Source organism: Chelonia mydas, chromosome 15 (assembly GCF_015237465.2).
Source record: "Chelonia mydas isolate rCheMyd1 chromosome 15, rCheMyd1.pri.v2, whole genome shotgun sequence".
NCBI lineage: Eukaryota > Metazoa > Chordata > Testudines > Cheloniidae > Chelonia > Chelonia mydas.
In genome coordinates, this window is record NC_057856.1 from 10,803,796 (window position 1) to 10,823,210 (window position 19,415).

Here is a 19,415-nt window from a genome sequence, read left to right on the forward strand (position 1 = left end):
TGTCCACATTGATAGCATGGTGAGCTGGTGCAGGATGCAACCATTGTGGGTTTTGCTCAGAGCGACTGTAATTGCAGTAATGCTGCCAGTGTCTGTCCACCACTAAAAGCACTTCTATTGGATACAAAAGGTGTTAAGCATTGCAATTGCTTGCACTGCTGAAATTCTCTAGCATAGCTAAGCCTTCCTATCACAGGCTGAGGCAGCAGAACTGTCATTTATTTTTAATAACTCCACTACATGGAAGCTAGACATCATGTGCAGTCAGGTGTGAAATAAAGATGCACAATAATGTTTTTGGTCAGACATCAGAGCAGATTTTAGAAAATTAAGCAGTCTATCAAGCTTCTGTAGTCTAGGTAGACACTGTGAGCCACGAGCTCCAAGAGAAGCCTCTGCTAGAAGCACTGTGCTAGTGGTTAGAGCCATGGACCGGGATTCATTAGATCTGGGTTCTATTCCCCGCTCTACTACTACCCTCCTGGATGACCCTTGGCAAGTCACTTCACCTCTATGCCTCACATATGCTATCTGTAAAATGGTGATAACGATACCAGCCTCCTATGTAAAGCACTTTCAGATCTATGGATGAAAAGTGCTCTAAGTATTATTATTTAGAGAAATTTTAGTAGAACAGCCGTGGCTCCTGGACTTTATTATTTGTCCTATCGTTGACTCTGTAACTTCATATAAATCACTCTAGCTGCATTGTAATTTTAGGCATTTGTAAAACAAGTAGTACTTTTGCATAAGCATAGAAATGCTTGATAAATGCATAAAGCACCTTGAGATTTCTAACTGAAAAAGATGCTATAGCACAATTTTATTTTCCCTTTTTTTTCCCCTCACTAAGTTATTGTAAAGGGGAGAAAGCCAGCTCATTAAGATTAATACCATCCCCTGTGTGAAAATGCCCTCAGGCAGTTCAGCCCTCCTCCACCTGCCATTCTAGAGTGCACTGTTCTGATGCTGCAAGAGAGAATCACTCTCTCAGTACATATTTAGGCACCTAGCAGCCCCCAACCTCAGAGTTGCTTGCACCTGTTCCCACCTCCTCTTAATACAATGATCTTCCTCTAATTGTACAAAAGACAACCACCGCTTGTGAGTTACTAAAACATTTAAATATATTTCTACACAACAGGCTGAGTCATACAGTCACTCCATTGCTTTTTATCACCATCCTGCAGACAAGCCACCAATAGTTACTGCACTAATTCTCAAGCTTATTTTTCCTCAGTTAGGAGGGGGAAAAGTACACTTGACATTTTCCAAACCAAAAACAAAACTGAACTGCAGAGGTTCAAAATATTTCATTACCAACATTTCCCTAGTAAAAACTGTAAGTCATTAAAAAAAAAGATTTTTATTGAATAAAAAGGAAAAACAAAGAGCTCCTACGAAAGACTATATCCATCAGTTTTGGAATGTAAATTCCGAGCAAAAAAGAGGCTCAATTCACATTTTTAAAAAGTCCCTGTTGGATGGAATCAGTATGGCCTGAAGGGGGATGAGTAGCGTGGTGATCCCCTGCTTTGGTATGGAGAATCGCGACCCCTTGAACCAGAACGGGACCGCGAGTAGCCATAGCTGGTACTTCTTTCAGGACAGACTCTGATATAGGAAGTTTCACCCTGAAATTTAAACAAAGAAGAAAACCCAAACATTTACATTGCATCCTGATTAACAGTCCTCCACTAGTATGAATAACACCAAATGGAGCTTGAGACCAAAGCATAAGTAACCAAAGACTGGAGTTTCCACAAAGAGGGTAGTATAAATCCATCTGCTGCTGCTTGGGTCAAACTCTGCGCTGGCACTTGATGCCTTGAAGAGGTACGTTACAAAACAATATTGTGCACGTACTAGTGAGAAATACCTTGCTAGCCATCATCATCTGCAAGGGCAGAGGCTCAGCAGCCAGAAGAGGACCATGGACAAGTGCCTCCCACATCCAACCACATAGGAAGAGGCTGTGGCAACCAGTACAACCAGAGGGTGAAGGTCCCAATGGTCTGACTCCATCCTTAACTGCTGGAGGGAAATAGCTAGAGATACTAGTACGGTCCTTCAGCACAGGAAGGAGAGGCCGAACTCTCAGGTCACGATCATGTATCAGCACCTCAAGTTGTGTAAGGAAATCTCCACAGCAAGCACACTCAGCCTTCAGCTGAGGGGATGGTTGGAGCAGAACAGCTCAGCCATGGGAAGGTGGTTGCAATGAAGTAGCACAGCTCCAAGAATGAAAAAGCTGTGGTTTACTGGCTCAGACACCAGGAGACCACCAGAAGAAGAGGCTCCATGCTGGGACATGGGAAAAACAGCTATAGCAACCAACACAGCTGCTCACCAGCTTGTTCTTTGGGGGAGTGCTGTAGTTTGCTGACAAAGCCCCCAGCTGGCAGAGGCAACATGAGTTGGCTTAGTTGAAAGGAGAAGGCTGTGAGCCACTGTGGCCAAAGGGAGAATGCCACAGCAAGCTAGCTTGCCCTGTAGAAGTCAGAGGCAAGAAGTCCAAATTCTTGGCTTCCAGGTAACGAAGGGTGCAGCCAACAGTACAGCTCTCAGCTATGATAAACGGGCTTATCTGAGCCCTGCCCCTTCCAAATGTTATATTTTTAAAAAATCCAATATTAGTTACTTCACTCACTGAGCCAAGACCCTAACATGCCAAGCCACAGTGGGGTATGTGCCACAAAAGGTAGGAAAGACCCTTTATATTATTGTAACAGGTCACTATTAACCACCAACTCCAATGTTATCACTAGGTTCTGTTCTTATGCCTCCTGAGAGCAGCATGACAAGGAAAAAAAAGTGTATGTTCCTCCATGACTGTACACACATATGCTCTTCCCCTGAAGGCACGAACCCACCTCATGAGAGCGGAATTTGGTGTCATCCAGTTTACGCAGTGCGTATTCCATATCTTCCTTGCGGAGAAACTCAACTACACCCATTCCATCTTTCTGTACATCTGCATAACAAACATCACCAGCTTCACGCATATGATCCTTCAGGTCCTGCCAGCTGCCTGACGGAGGAAGCCCTGAGCATGGAGAACACAAAACATAAGACACCATATAAACAAAAAGGCCATCTACTCAGGCTGTCCCAGGGATGCTGACCCTGCCATGCCAAGGGCTCCATCACTTCCATGTGCTTTGTGACTTTTCCATAGGATCAGAACTGCAATAAGAACGGAGAGATCCAAAAAATAGCACTAAGTTCCATTCCAGAAAACCAGCAGTGGAGCCCTCCGTGGAAGGTACAAAATTTGGGCCTCCTGTCAGTAAGATAGTCCCTGGGTCTCTCTGGAATTCATAGTGCTGAGATTTCAGAGGAATCTGCTATTTGTGCTGTTGCAAAGTAATCCAGAACCACCCCTCAAACCCTGTACGTCTGTAATGAAGATTTTGCTCTCAAAGCAGGACTTTTTTTTTTCCTTAAGGTTCCTCAAGCTCAGCTCCCCATCCAAGATTGGCTTGTCCCATTCATATCAGTTGTATTAATTTGAGATTCCAGCAGTTCATCCTCTGGTAGTGAGCAAAACCACATGCGTTTAGCTTGTAATTATCAGCACGTTTACCTAAAGGAAGGCAAGGGGTTGAGGTTCCCTGCCCCGCAGCATGCTGGAGACTCTAATGTACTGCTGGTCCTGGCAATTTTCAAGAAGGCTTCACAATACCCTTTACCAATGCAGGTTTTCGTTCTCATGTCAAAAAATCGGACGATTTTCAGTTATTCTCCCCCAGCCCTCCCAGGCTCCTGAAGAGGAGATGTACTCCTGGTTTCAATGGATAGCGTTCAGATCCTGCTGCAATGCTGAAGATATTTTATTGCTACAGTAGAGTGGCTTCCTTACAGGGAACATTTTATTTTTTTAGCCATAAAGTCACAGGAGCATGCAGAGAAATGGAGATGTGGGTATTTTAAGGTGATACATGGAGATAAGCATGTTTTCGGGAGAGACATATAGGTATGGGTTTTTATGGACTATTCCAAGCATCCGCTGTCAGGGAGTACTGAATTTCCTCCTGGGATTTCATATGCATTGCAGAACTTCCAAACATACTTTCATTTCTCTCCCACAAAGGGCCCCCTCCACTCCTATTTCCTAATGTCAACTCACTACTCGAATGGCCTTTTCAGTTTGTTTCTTTGTTTTTTTGTATGAAGTCCCTTAGGAATCCTTTGGTTGATTGAGGGGGCTCCCTTCCACAGTGCCTTAGTCATTCTTTCCCATAGTGAGTAGATCATGTGGAGGTGCTGTGGTACAGACCACACTTTATTAATTTTTTTTTTATGAACAAAATGTCAACACCTATCAGAGCGTATTACATCACAGGATATCTCTAACAAATCCTTTCTAATTATGATGAAATGTTAGGTACCATTCCACCTAGAGACCAACTGTTTTCATCATGCAAGAATGGTGCCCAAGTTCTCCCTCCTTCTACCCACCTGTCCACTCACACAACGCTGGTACATTTCAGAATCCAAGACTGAGTTCACATCTGGCCCCTTATGAAGAAATTTCTGCTCACCATTCACCAAGATGCGCTCCAAAAAGCAACAAGACTCCTGCTCAAGTCAAACTGGAAAGGGAACTACACCGGGATACTCCTTTACAGGAAGAGGTTTCATGATACAGGAGAAACCTTAAACTATTCCAGTGATATGAGAAGCTCCTTTTTCCCCGAGACAAGGACACAATACAATGAGGCACAGCATTAGGATGAGTCCTAGCCAGATTGAAGTGTGGAAGGTAACATACCTGAAACAAGGACTCGAAATTCAGAACGTCGTGACGGAGGGCCATTCCTACCACGCAGCCCCCCACCAAAACCTCCACCCCGACCTCGGGAGGATCTGGGGAACTCAACACGCAGTCGGCATTGACCATAATCATAACCATTTCTCCCATAAACTGCATCTTCTGCATCTCTGCAAACAAATAACATGAATCAGTGATTAATGATGCTCAGTCAGTGGTTCCCAACATCTCAGTGGGCCATCAAGCTGGTTAGGAAATATTGCAGTTTTAAAGTAGCTGCAAAAATATTTGAAGATATTTTGGATGGAGTTTCAAATGGGTTCATTAGCCAACAGTCGCTGGCCCCTCTATTATATCTGTAACTTGTTAAAAGCTTTTTCCAAGCTCTTACGTTCCTGTGCACCATGTATTTCAGGTTACAGCCATGTTCACTGGAAAGAACACAGGAGAGTCACATTATCTATCCTGCATTTACCAACAGGTTCAGCCTATCCACTATGCTTAGAAGCAGGGGCCATTTTCCATTTAATTTCTCAGAAAGCCTGCATTCTGATTGAACTCTGATCCACATGGAACAAAGCTCTTTCATAATCTGGCAGGCAGTGAGGGCAAATACTTTACCTTCACTAATAAGCCTCTTATTAGAAACTGCCTCATTATGGTGGTTTGGCTTGCATAATTATATACAAGGGATATTTGTTCTCCTGAGAGAGTTCTGATGTTGTATTAAAGACTAGACCTAATCTCACTTTCCATCCCAGCAAGTCTACGCTAATGCGTGCAGAAGGGCATGAACTGAAAACTAAACCTTGAAACTAGTTGCAAAGTTATACACAATCACAAAATATCTGTTTGTTTAAACATAAATCTTTTCAAAATTCAGACCCTGCAAGCTGAACTTTACATGTGTGCAAACCCTCTCTAAAATGAATTTCAAAAAGTACTGCGTAAGGTCAAAATAACACTGGAAGATAGTGAGAACAGAGAGTGCATTAGCACAGCATCCCAATCCTGAGAAGTTTAGCATCTATTGTTATTAGTTGCTATTTGTATTACCATAGCGCCTAGGAGCTCTAGTCATGGAACAGGACCTCATTGTGGTCACCCTTATCAAGGTGTGGCTTTCTCTTTAGACTGTCACAGGGGATGGGAGAGAGGGTTATTTTTATATGTTTAAAAAAAAAAGGCAGGAGGGACTACAGATTTAAACTCCTGTGAACCGTCAACAAAATATCTATAAACAAAACAATCTACCCAATAACCTAGTTAAAGAACACCCCTTCCTCTTAGATTGCCTGAGTGTTACATGGGCCTGTTTTAGAAGTGTGGTTCCCAAACTGGGTCTGATCCACCAGTGGTCCATAACACAGTGGCTCATGGTCCACGGAGAAATGGCTGGTCACATAGTTCCGACTCTTATGCACCTCCCCGCCAAACTGTTAATCTACATTAAAAAAAGAGCCAAAAAAACCACATTGTTTTCTCAGTTAAATGTTTTCTTTTCCCTGAAAATAAGTGTTGTAACTGCCAAAGGGATGTTGCTTTCCCTATCACTGGCAATCTGTGAGGTAGTGTCTCTGCTAAGCCAAAAATGGTTACAAGAGATAGTGTCGCTAATGTCTGAGGAGGCATCTACAATATATCCATAAACCCTGATTCAAAAATAATGAATGCAGACATGTTATTCACTGTCATGGTGATATTTTAAACACAATATTAGGAAATTCAGATGCATTTCACCAGTAATAACTGTGCTTAGCCACAGTATACACATATTAGAGACAAAATCATATACCTGCATGGTAAATAGCGGTGGAGGTGAATAGTTATAATTGCTGCAGGAAAGCATCTGTTTGCGTTTCGGAGTTGTGCTTAAGTATCAACTAGAATGACTTCTTTTTTTAAAAGGGAAGAGACAAAGAAGATGATAACACCTTTATGTGTATAGTCAGATGAACAGAAATTCTGAGTCTGGGACTGGGTGTACATTACAAATTGTTTGTAACTGCTAGTACTAGAACCCAGTGAAAACATTCCCCAGGCTTGCCAAAGCCCCTTTGATGCTACCTGAAAAAGTTAAGATAACTGTCCTCTGAATTCTCCTTATCTAGACAGCTGCAATCAACTTAACTCATTAAAGAGGACAATAATGAGTATGTATTCCTCCCTCACACTTGTCCATTATTTATTTATTAACTGTGTTGTGCAAAGCAGTATTCCTGGCTGAGGACTACAGCCATACTGGGTTTCAAGTTTTCAAACCCAATCCATCTGTGCTCTCTCACACACACACAATAATTTACATGGCCAAAGTGAATCAATTCACTTCTCCTGCAAGCTCAAACCTTGGTGTCTGTAATATTACAATTGCTTCCATGCAGATAAAATTGTGACATTACACACTGGACTGTAGCATCTTGGATTAGAAGTGGAAAATCTACAAATTTTAACTAATACAAAGGGGAAACTAAACGACTTGGGAAGTACCAGAACAGACTGATAGGGCCGTTTCTGGGTGTTCTTTTAAGAGATGATGTAACGGTGTCACTTAGGCAGAGTTCCGTCAGCTCGGAGCGGGGAGAGCAGGTCCCCAGTCAGAGATTTGCTGTGCGCGTCACTGTCATGTATTCCTAGGGAAGACTGCTGGGCGGGGGAAGTGGGCGATTGCCTGGATACCGATGGAGAATGTCCGGGCGTGGGGCGCGCACAGCGCCCCGGAGCGACGCATGGGGCAGGAAGGGTGCCCGAGGACTTGGGGGAGGAGGGCTTTGCCCGCTAGGAGACAGCAGGCCGGTAGGCTCCTTCTCCGGGGCAGGGGCGTCCGGCCAGGCCGGGCGATCGGGGGTGCGCGCCCGGGCTCTGGTGCCGAGGAGTTTCCTGTCGAGGGGCCGGGGCGGGAAGCGGATGTAACTGCCCGGGCGGGACGTCTCCAGGCTCCGGGACCCGGGGGAGGGATTCCCCCCGCCTCAGGCCGAGCTGGCTCTCCCGGGGGCCCTCTCCCCCGTCCCGCTCACCGCGGGTCCTCGAAGCGCACGAAGGCGAAGGGCACCAGGCCGCGCTTGCTCTTGAGCTCGATGTCTCGGATGCGGCCGTACTTGTAGAAAAGCTCCTCCAGGTCCTTCTCCCGCACGTCCGCCGGCAGGTTCCCCACGTAGATCCGCCCGTCCCCCGCACCGCCCCGACCCGAGCCCCCAGGCCCGAAGCCCATCTCCCGCTCCCAGCCAGACATCCTCGCCGCGCCACGCCGCGCCGCGCGCGCACACACCCGGTAGGAGCGAGCCGAGCCACACGCCCAGCCCCAAAGACCGCGTCGCCACCTCCTGACGGAGGACACTAAACAACCCGCTTAAAGGGGAGGAGGCGCCGGCAACCGCACACAACTTTCGTTACGCATGCGTTGTGCTCTGCGCCCCGCTATTGCGCATGCTCGCAGTTCGCCCCGGCGCGTAGCTCTTACGCCTATCTTACTGCGATTGCGCAAGCTTCCAGTCCTGGCGGGCAGAGCCACTTGTCCTGGGGGTGTAGACGCGAGTTTCAGTCACCCTGGGCTGTGATTGTTATAGGCGTTCCTCGTGCACATATGCAACCTTCTCCTTTCATTTCCCTTTTTGCTTAAAGTGACAGAAACAATTTAAATGTTTGTGATTTTTCCAATACCATGTAAAAAATACTTTCTCTCCGTGCTGTTCTATGAAAGACACAAAAGGGAAAGACTACAGGGAAACTGACTGAACACAAAATACTGACAAACAAATGAAGGGAGCAGACAAACAAAAACAGAAATACACTTTTCCCATAATCCCAGGCCCTGATCTTGCATTTATGTGCTTACAACATTTTACAGTAGAACCGCAGAATCACCAGAGTTATGAACTAATCAGTCAACCACACACCTCATTTTGAACCAGAAGTACACAATCAGGCAGCAGCACAGAGAGAGAGAGAGCGAGCGAAAAGCAAATACAGTTTAGTATTGTGTTAAATGTAAACTACTAAAAACATAAAGGGAAAGCAGTATTTTTCTTCTGCATAGTAAAGTTTCAAAACTGTATTAAGTCAATGTTCAGTTGTAAACTTTTGAAATAACAACCATAATGTTCTGTTCAGGGTTACAAATATTTCAGAGTTATGAACAACCTCCATTCCCAAGGTGTTCGTAACTCTAAGGTTCTACTGTATGTATGTAAATCCTATTGAGATTGTGGCCTTACTGATACTTGGTGTTACTTACAAACACAGAAAGTGCCATAGCGGATCAGATCATTGGTCCATCTAGACTAGTACCCTGTCTCCAGCAGTGGCCAGTTCCATATGCTTTAGAGACGCAAGGTGCAAGAAACCTTAGTATAGTTAGTTATTAAATAACCTTTGCACAAGGAAAGTTTCTTCCTAATACCATCACATAGAGGCTGGTTTTTGTCCTAAAAAATTAGGGTTTACATCCATTCCAAACTTTTTGAATAAAATCCTATGATTGTGACTTTGGATATTCTCATTATCTATATAAATGTCCTAACTTTTTTCTTTTTTTATTCATGTTGAGGTCTTGTGCATTATGTGAAAACAAATATTTCCCTTTTTCAGTTTAAAATATGTTACCTTTCAATTTTAACAAATATCAGACAGAAAAGTGATTTTAAAACTATTAGTTTTGCAAAAATTATAAATCACAGTGTGAGAAGCAACTTGGTCTAGTCTGTGCTCCTGAATTCTATTCCAGCTCCCAGCTCTACTGCATACTCAGGGTTTATCTACACTTGAAAGGCTGCAGCAGAGTGAAGACACTACTTATGCTCATGGGAAGGCTTCTCCAGTCAGCATAGGTAATTCACCTCCCTGAAAGGCAGTACCTGTGTTGACAGGAGAAGCCCTCCAGTCAGCATAGCACTGTCTATACTGGGAGTTAGGTCAGTATAACTGTGTCACTGCACAATACTTACAAGGCCACAAAAGAGCAGGGCCAGCTACAGCACAATATAACAACAAACACTATTCCGATTCACTGTAGAAATGGTCTTTCAAAGCCTCCCTGAGCCATTTAGCTCCATACTGAACTCTTCTAATAGTTCTAAATTTAGCAGTCAGCCACTCCACCTCTTCCCTCCAACCTGGCAGAAACTTTTCCTCTTTGCTTCACATAGATTATGTAGGACACAGCAGGCAGCTATAACCATTGGGATATTTTTCTCACGGAAGTCCAATGTTGTGAGCAAACAACACCAGCGCCCCTTCAAATTACCAAAAGCATATTCAACTATCATTCTGCACCTGCTGAGACAAGAGTTGAATCATACTTTGGTGCTGTTGAGGTGGCCAATGTACAGCTTCATAAGCCAGGGGAAGAAGAGGTAGGCTTGGTCCCCCAGGATCACTACTAGCATTTCAATATTCCCAATGGTAATCCACCAGTTGAGAAAGAAAGTCCCTGCTTTTAGCTTTCTGAACAGTCCTGTGTTCTTAAAGATGTGTCATCCACCTTCCCTGACCAGCCCACACTGATGTTGAAGTATCCCCGGTGATCCACTAGTGCTTGCATAACCATAGAAAAGTAGCCCTTTCTGTTGGCGTACCCGGTGGCAATGTGGTCTGGTGCCAAAATAGGGATATGCATGCCATCTGTTGCTCCACCACTGTTCAGGAAATCCCATTGCTGCAAGTCTATCCACTATGTCCTGCACATTACTGAGCGTCACAGTCCTGTGCAGCAGGAGGCAATTAATGGCCCCCACAGTGGGTTTCCTGACTCCAAATTGATTCCTGACTGACAGGTAGCAATCTGGCTTTGCAAGTTTCCACAGTGTGATCACCACTCGCTTCTTCACTGTCAGTGCAGCTCTCATTTTGGTGTCCCTGCACTGGACAGCTGGGGTAAGCTCACCGCACAGATTGAAGAATGTGTCTTTGTACATCTGAAAGTTCTGCAACCACTGCTTATCATCCCAAACCTGCATTATGATGCAATCTCACCAGTCAAGGCTTATTTCTTGGGCCCAGAAATAGTATTCCACCATCCGCAACTGTTCCGTGAACACCACCAACAACCTTAAATTGGTTTTGCTATGTCCCACAATAATGTGTCCTCCAAGGCATCATATGGTTCCCCACTCATTTGGTTCTTCTTGCGGCTCTGCAAATACTTCAAGATTGTGCGCCCTGTGCTTCCAATGCTCATGAAAATAGTGCTAAGCTGTGCAGGCTCCCTTCTGTCAGAGAGGGAGGACAGCAAGGAAGGCCACATGGGTTTATGAGATTTTTTTTAAAGGAATGAAAATTATGGGCTACAGATAACATTATGGGATGAAGACAGTTGCAAACTGGAAAATTGACCCCATGCTCCCAGTCACTCCTGCGCAACTCATTCTGGCACTACCATGCATTGCCAAAACTTCCAAAAGACAGTTTTCTGGATGGTGGTGAGCTGCATAGTGGGCTACTTCACCATGGTACACTCTGCATCAATACAAGCACTCCTGTTGAGTATATACACTGCCAACACAAGGAGCCAAGTATGCATAAACACAAGCGATGTACTAACTGCAGCGGCTGTATGCCAACGGAACTTGAGTCAACATAAGTTTGTAGTGTAGACATGGCGTTAATGTCATGCCCCATTACAGCTAGTCAGTGACCTTATGTTAAATAAGGTGGTGATTTCAGCCCACTATACAGTTCAGAGATGGCAGCAACACAAAAAACATTATTACAGTTGGCCATTTCCCTTCTAATAAAAAGCTACAGTATCCTATAGGGTTGTTTGCAGTATCAGATGAGGCCTGGCACTGACTGGACATTGAGGCTACGGCTACACTAGAGAGCTTACAGTGGCGCAGCTACACTGATGCAGCTGCTCCGCTGTAAGCTCTCTAATGGAGCTGCTCTAACCTGACAGGAGAGAGCCCGCCTGTTCCCTTCTCAATGAGCAGCAGCAGCTATGTCGGCAAGAGAAGCTCTCCAGCTGACAGCGCTGTCCACACGGTGCTTCGGTCGGTGTGACTTATGTTGCTCAGGGGAGTGGCTTATTCACACCCCTGAGTTACATATGTTATACCCACATAAGTGGTAGTGTAGATATAGCCTGAGACTGAATTACACAAAGAGAGACTGCAAGTTAGAGAAATAAAGCTTAACAGGTCTTTGTTACAGGGCTCATCATTTGCAGTTTTCTTTCCTGTTATAGGAAACCACATATACAAACAACCTCTTTTTCTTGTTTACCTTCACCCAATACCTAATTAACTAATTCCTCAGGCTGCTTCCCTGCAATGGATTAATTCTCAGATCACTGTCTTGTAACTTTCAGCCCTCTACAACATCACCATTACAAGTTCACCTTCACATATGTGCAGTCCCTCCAGGGCAGGGTTGCGGCAGATTGAAGGGGGGAATTATGAAGAAGTTTGCTAGTTTTTAATATTATGATCATGAGCAGAAAGGAGAATCCAATTTGCTTTCATTATACTATTCATTGTTTTGTATACCTCTGTCATATCCCTTCTTAGTTGTCTCCCTAACAGTCCCAGTCTTTTCAATCTCTCTCCATATTACCCTTCTACATGACATAATTTCTACTCTAGCTACCTCATCTCCTTGTAATGATACATAGTACTTATATAAATCTCTTTATCCAGAGGTCTCAAAGTACTTTACAAAGGAGGGTAAAATTACCTCCATTTTATAGTGAGGAACAGACAGATGAAGTAGCTTGCCCATCATCACACTGCCGGTTAGTGACAGAGCTGGGAACAGAAACCAAGTTTCCTTTATTCCCTAGCTAGTGCCCTGGCTTAGCCACAGTTCCCACTTTAACTGTATGATATGCTCTGTGATCTAAATACATCTTTCTATACAATACCATCTTCACTCTATTTACTCAACTTCATTGTATTGTTATAGATTGGGTTAAACCCCCATTGAAACTGGTGAGCATAATCTGCCCCGCCTATCAGACTAAATGAGGGAGCAGTTGCAGCAGCCACTCCTAGAAGGACCAGCGGTGTCCCAGCAACCCCCGAGCCGGACCACGTCTCTCCGACCACGAGCAACTCCAGCATCCCGCCAGAGATCCCGCCCCAACACCCAACCGAAGGGAATCCTGACCCACAAGATAGATGGCAGGCCAACCATGCAGGCTTTGAGCCTCCACCAGACGAGGCCACGAGGACCATGAGGGCCAGCAGCCGATGGTGACGGCTGCCTGGACCGAGGAGCTACAAGCGACAGCTTCCTTTGACGACTTCAACCTCCTCGTAGACAAGAGGTTCACCCAAGAACTGTCTGCGGAAACCGCTCCCAGGAGAAGTTCCAACCAGGAGAACGCCCCACCTGCCCACAGAACGCCTGCTCCAAACCTCAACACCACCACCAGGGGAGCCAGAAGTAGAGACGCCAGCTGCCGCTACGATCCAGCAGCGGCTTCAAGGATCCAAAAGCTGTACCGGGCAAACCGCTCCAAAGCCATGAGGGAGATCCTCGACGGGCCCTCGCCCTACTGCACGATCCCATCTGAACGTCTCTACAGCTACTTCAAGGATGTATTTGACCGCTCAGCCCAGAATGACGCACATCGCCCAGAGTGCCTGCGCCCCCTGCCCCGTGTCGACGAAGCAGGTGACCTGGAAACTAACTTTACGCCCAAGGAAGTGTTGGCCAGACTCTCAAAAACAAAAAACACAGCTCCTGGGAAAGACGGCATCCGCTACAGCCTCGTGAAAAAAAGCGAGATCCCGGCTGCCTGGTCCTCGCCACGCTCTTCAACCAGTGCAAGTGATTCTGCCGGACTCCCAGCTCCTGGAAGAAGGCCATGATGGTACTGGTGTACAAGAAGGGTAAGCGGGATGACCCCAGCAACTGGAGGCCCATCTCCCTCTGCTCCACGATGTACAAGCTCTATGCCAGCTGCCTGCCGTCGAGGATCACAGAGTGGTCGGTGAGCAGGGGAGCCATCAGCTCCACCCAGAAAGGCTTCATGTCCTGCGAGGGCTGCTACGAATACAACTTTGTCCTCCAAACCATCATCGAAACAGCCAGAAGGGCGCGGAGGCAGTGCACTGTAGCATGGCTCAACCTGGCTAACGCCTTTGGGTCCATGCCCCACCACCACATCTTTGCCACGCTCCAGGAGTTTGGGATGCCAGAGAACTTCCTCCATGTGATCCGAGAGGTGTACGAGGGATGCAGCGCCACCATTCGCTCGGTCGAAGGGGAGACCGCCGAGATCCCGACCCAGAACGGAGTTAAGCAGGGCTGTCCCCTCAGCCCCATCATCTTTAACTTCGCCATGGAGCCGTTGCTGCGAGCGATCTCCAATGGCGCAGATGGCTTCAACCTCCATGGTGAGAGGGTGAGCGTCCTGGCTTACGCAGATGACCTGGCCCTGACGGCGGACGACCCAGAGAACCTCCAGCATATGCTAGATGCCACCAGTCGAGCTGCCGATTGGATGGGACTCCGCTTCAATGCAAAGAAGTGCGCATCCCTCCACATAGATGGCAGCAAAAGGGACTCGGTGCAGGGGACGGAATTCCAGATCCAGGGCGAGCCCTTCATCCCCCTGGCAGAGGGGCACGCCTACCGGCACCTCGGCACGCCGACGGGTTTCCGTGTCCGGCAGATACCAGAGGACACCATCCAGGAGATCTTGCAGGATGCCGCCAAGATCGACACCTCCCTGCTAGCACTGTGTCAGAAGATAAACGCCCTGAACACCTTCCTGATCCTCCGCATCTCGTTCGTCCTAAGGGGATCCGCCGTGGCAAAAGTACCCCTCAACAAGGCAGACAAGGTCGCCCGGCAGCTGGTGAAGAAGTGGCTGTTCCTTCCCCAGAGAGCCAACAACAAGCTGGTCTGTACTGCCCACAGGCATGGCGGTGCCAATGTCCCCCGTATGGGTGACCTGCGTGACATTGCGGTGATCACCCACGCCTTCCGCCTGCTGACGTGTCCCGACGCCATGGTAAGGAACATCGCAGCAAACGCCCTCCATGACGCAACAAAGAAGCGGATCGGCAGAGCCCCCTCCAACCAAGACACCGCCAGCTTCCTGAGCGGTTCCCTGGATGGCGAATTCGGATGGGATGGGAGCGACACCGCTTCACTGTGGTCCCATGCTCGCAATGCCTCGCGTCACCTGGGGAAGCGCATCGGCTGCCACTGGGAATGGTGCGAGGAGCGCCAGGAGCTGGGAGTCCTGGTGCCGCAGATCAGGTCTGAGGACAACACCATCGTCACCCCGAGCGCCAGGGGCATGCTGGAGAGGACCCTGAAGGCAGCCACCCACTCGCTGTACGTAGAAGCCCTGAAGCGCAAGCCGGACCAGGGAAAAGCCTTCGAACTGACCAGCAAGAGGGACGCCAGCAACCACTTCCTCGCCAGGGGTGGCCTCACCCGCTTCGCCGACTGGCGGTTCATCCACCGCGCCCGGCTCAACTGCGTCCCGCTCAACAGAGCCGTCTGCCACGGGAACCGAGACAAGCGTTGCAGGAAGTGCGGCTACTCCAACGAGACCCTGCCCCACATCCTGTGCAGCTGCAGGACCCACTCCAGAGCCTAGCAGCTGCGCCACAACACCATCCAGAACCGCCTAGTGAAAGCCATTGCCCCGCGCCTGGGGGAGGTCGCCGTGAACTGTGCCATCCCCGGTACTGACAGCCAGTTGCGACCTGACGTGGTAGTCACCGACGAGGCCCAGAAAAAGATCACCCTCGTCGACATCAAGGTCTTCTTTGAGAAGAGGACCCCGGCCTTCCGAGAACCCCGGGCTCGTAAGCTGGAAAAATACGCCCCTCTGACCGACACCCTGAGAGCGAAGGGCTACGAGGTGCAGCTGGACGCCCTGATCGTCGGAGCCCTGGGCGCTTGGGACCCCTGCAACGAGCGTGTGGTTCGGACCTGTGGGATCGGTCGACGCTACGCATGGCTCGTGCGGCGCCTCATGGTCTCGGACGCCATCCGATGGTCCAGGGACATCTACATCGAACACATCACCGACCACCGACAGTACCAGGAGGTGGGAGCCGGTACGACATCGTGCATCCACTATGGGAAAGAGACTGAGAGGCTTTTTCCGCTGGACCGTATGAACTGGAACCATAAACTCACTGAACATTAAATCCCACCAAATGAGGGTAGATCCATCCCCATCGTCGTATCCGCTCATTATACTCCACACCTGAACTTAGCCATTATATGGACAACATACCCCCATATCTCAATGTCTGTACTTTGACCGGTTAAACTTTTACCCCCAATCTGGGAGACTGAAGATTATGTATTCCTTATGCCACCAGCTCCTAAACCGAATTTCGCACCCCTTGATAATCTGTACCTTATTTCCTGATAACCAGAAACTTCTATGCTTGAACTCTGTACCATTTTCTTTTATTTCAACATTATCTTAATAAAAAGAGAACACCCCCGCCCCAGACCTCCATGGCAAGGCTGAGCAGAATCTGTGCCATGTAGGCTGAGGGGTTTTCTGGGGATTCAGAGAATGATATAGCAAACACAGGAGGAGCTTGGGCATTGATTGGTGGAGCTGTGTGTGTCTGTGTTTTTGAGAGAAGCAGGAGAAAACACCAGAGAGCAGGGGCAAAAAAGCCAAGTACACATAGTCAGACCAAGACTGGGATCATAGCCCTGAGAAAAGCCAAGAAAGAGAGCTTTTAGACTAACTGCTGACTGGAAAAGGGGTTGGAACTGTGAGCAGACACTGTCTCTTGCTTGATTCCTGCTGTGTTCAGGGACTTCATACATTCTTTATAAATAAATACCTGTCTCAAAGGAACACCTGACTCCATCACCAATTTTTCCTCCTAACTGGAAGAACCCACAAGACCCTGAATTTTTGGCTAACTGGTTGGTTCAAAAAGGGTAGTAGAGGTAGGGTACCTTCTCATTCTCCAGAACAGATTTGGAAAAATACTCAGAAGCCACAACTGGTACCAGAGCTTAATAAAAGCTCAGTTCCCATGTTTGAAGTGGCAACATTTTCAAAAGTGCTCAGGAGCACACAGCAGCTCCTGTTAAAATTTTGATACTTCATCTAGAAGTCTAAATGGGAAATGTTGGGTGCTAATCTCTTGAATATCTGACTCTTAAAGTCAGGTTTTAGAGTAGCAGCCATGTTAGTCTGTATCCACAAAAAGAAAAGGAGGACTTGTGGCACCTTAGAGACTAACAAATTTATTTGAGCATCAGCTTTCGTGCATCCGATGAAGTGAGCTGTCGCTCACGAAAGCTTATGCTCAAATAAATTTGTTAGTCTCTAAGGTGCCACAAGTCCTCCTTGACTCTTAAAGTGTTCAGATACTAGTGATAAGCACAGTATAAAAACTTAGACAGATGGATAAGTTCTACTCTGTAAAAAAACTATGTAAAATGGTACCGTCTTTCTCCACAGATCTCAACCTTGTGTATGTTCAGAGTCATATCTACTTACTTTAGTGACAAAAATGTTTTTTTACTACTTTTTTACTCTTGTTAAGCTCATCAGAGGAAACACAGTGTTTGCTGGTGGAATGACTAAGCAGAAGAAAAACATGGTTACAGTAAGCAAGGTCTTTTCTTCAGTAGTGAGCACTCACAACAAAAAAGCAAAATACGCTTGTTGGCGTGTTAGTTAAAGATTATGGGTCATATTCTCAGCTGATATATATTGACATAGTTATACAGAAGTCAGTGGAACTATGCTGATTTAAACAAGCAGAGAATCTCCCCAAATTGTGCAGAAAAGTTGTAGGCTCACAAAATTTTACTAGAAGTTGTAATGTGTATGTCCTGGATTTCCTACAAATTCTCAAAAGGGATCATTAAATTCTATGTAATAATTATTTACTATTAGTATTAATCATTAGTATATTATAACAATATATTAATAACTGCTGGAATACTGTGTCTAGTTCTGGTGCCAATAATTCAAGAAGCATGTTGATAAATTGGAGAGGGTTCAGAAAAGAGTCATGAGAATGATTAAATGATTAGAAAACATGCCTTATAGTGACAGACTCAAGGAGCTCAATTTATTTAGTTTAACAAAGAGAAAGCTAATGGGTGACTTGATTACAATCTATAAGTAACTAGATAGGGAACAATTATTTAACCATGCGCTCTTCAATCTAGCAGAGAAAGATATAAGACAATTCAATGGCTGGAAGCTGAAGCTAGACAAATTCAGACTGGAAATAAGGCATACATTTTTAATGGTGAGAGTAATTAATCACTGGAACAATTTACTAAGGCTTGGGGTGGATTCTCCATCACTGACAATTTTTAAGTCAAAATTGGATTTTTTAAAAGATATGTTCTATTAATTACTCTGCAGAAGTTCTATGGCCTTTGATAAACAGGAGGTCAGATGAAATCAGGGTTTCTCAACACATGGGTCAGGAGTCAGGACCCAAAATTGGATTGCCAGAATGATTCAAAGGGTTGTGTGGCTGTTGGCAGCTCCTGAGGCTCCTGTCCCATGGGGCTGGCTGGGCTTGCCTTCCTGCTTCAGGCACTGTAAACTCTGGGGTCCCAGAACCACTCAGGTTTGGCCCAGCCATCATGATGATGGGAGTCCAAGGTAGGCCAAATTTGAGTGAGTGGCACTGCAACCCCATGAGCCAGGTCACAACTCCACTCATGCAAATTTGGTCCAGTCATGGGGGCAGGTGGCAATGCAACCCGGGAGGCTGCAACACCCAGAGTGGAGAGCCAAGCCCAGCCAGGCACACAGCATAGAAGCTGCAGGAGCCATTACTGTGGGGTGAGTGCCAGACATGACCCAATCCCCCAGTGGGGCAGGATCTGACTGAAACTAGTCCAGGGCCTCCACCCACAGACTATTTATGGGTTGCAACAGGCCATAAACATTTATAAATGGACCCTGAGGCCAAAAAGGTTGAGAACCAGTGGAGTAGATCACCATGGTCCCTTCTGGCCTTATAATCTATGAATAGTAGCACCTCAAGGACCCAGCACAGATGAGGCCCCATTGTGCGTGGCACAGTACATACATATAGCAAAAATCAGCCTTTGTCCCAAAGTTCTTACAATCTAAATAAATTCCATTTATGGTTTGAATCCCTTGACACCTCACTATACAATTTTCTTTTATGATACCTACCTTACTCTAGCTATCACCTTTTCCCTTTCCCTGCAGCTCTCTCCTGAGGGTGAGGTGTATATTTATGTTGTTGATTAACAAGCAATGCTTTCATGTTTTTGTTTAAAGCCATTGTATCTCATATACATTGGTGTTTCCTGCAGTCATCATCAAAGCCTTTTTTCCAGCTCACCATTGTTTAAGGAATGCTTAGAAATTTGCTGTAGCCAGCAAGCTCAACCTCTCCCTGTCAACTCTTATTTATGGGCATTTCTAAAGATTGCAGTATGTGCTGATCAAACTGCAGGATTCTGAATGGTTTATTTCTACAATTCCAGCACTGTGTCTACTGTTGGAAGAGGCACTGATTGCACTGCAGATGCCACACCTATCCAGTGCCCACCTCAAGACTATCCGTAGCAAAGGGAGGTTCTTCCTGGTACGTACAGAACCCCTGCTTGCCATGAGAGTCCAGAGCTAGAGGATGTGGCCAGGCATCCCCTATGCCTTTGCTATTCCCCACTGCTTCAATATCCATAGGGTCATGGCACCTCA

General features: G+C 46.5%; 1 protein-coding gene across 1 annotated transcript; it reads right to left on the reverse strand.

Annotated features, from left to right (window-relative positions):
- Positions 1-1,347: 1,347 nt before the first annotated feature.
- On the reverse strand, positions 1,348-8,131 carry SRSF9 (serine and arginine rich splicing factor 9). The gene is made up of 4 exons (XM_007061546.4): positions 7,789-8,131; positions 4,775-4,944; positions 2,874-3,046; positions 1,348-1,634 (listed from the first exon to the last, which is right to left on the reverse strand). The coding sequence occupies exons 1-4, from the start codon at positions 8,001-8,003 to the stop codon at positions 1,491-1,493; spliced, it is 702 nt and encodes a 233-aa protein (XP_007061608.1). The 5' UTR covers positions 8,004-8,131; the 3' UTR covers positions 1,348-1,490.
- Positions 8,132-19,415: the final 11,284 nt, after the last annotated feature.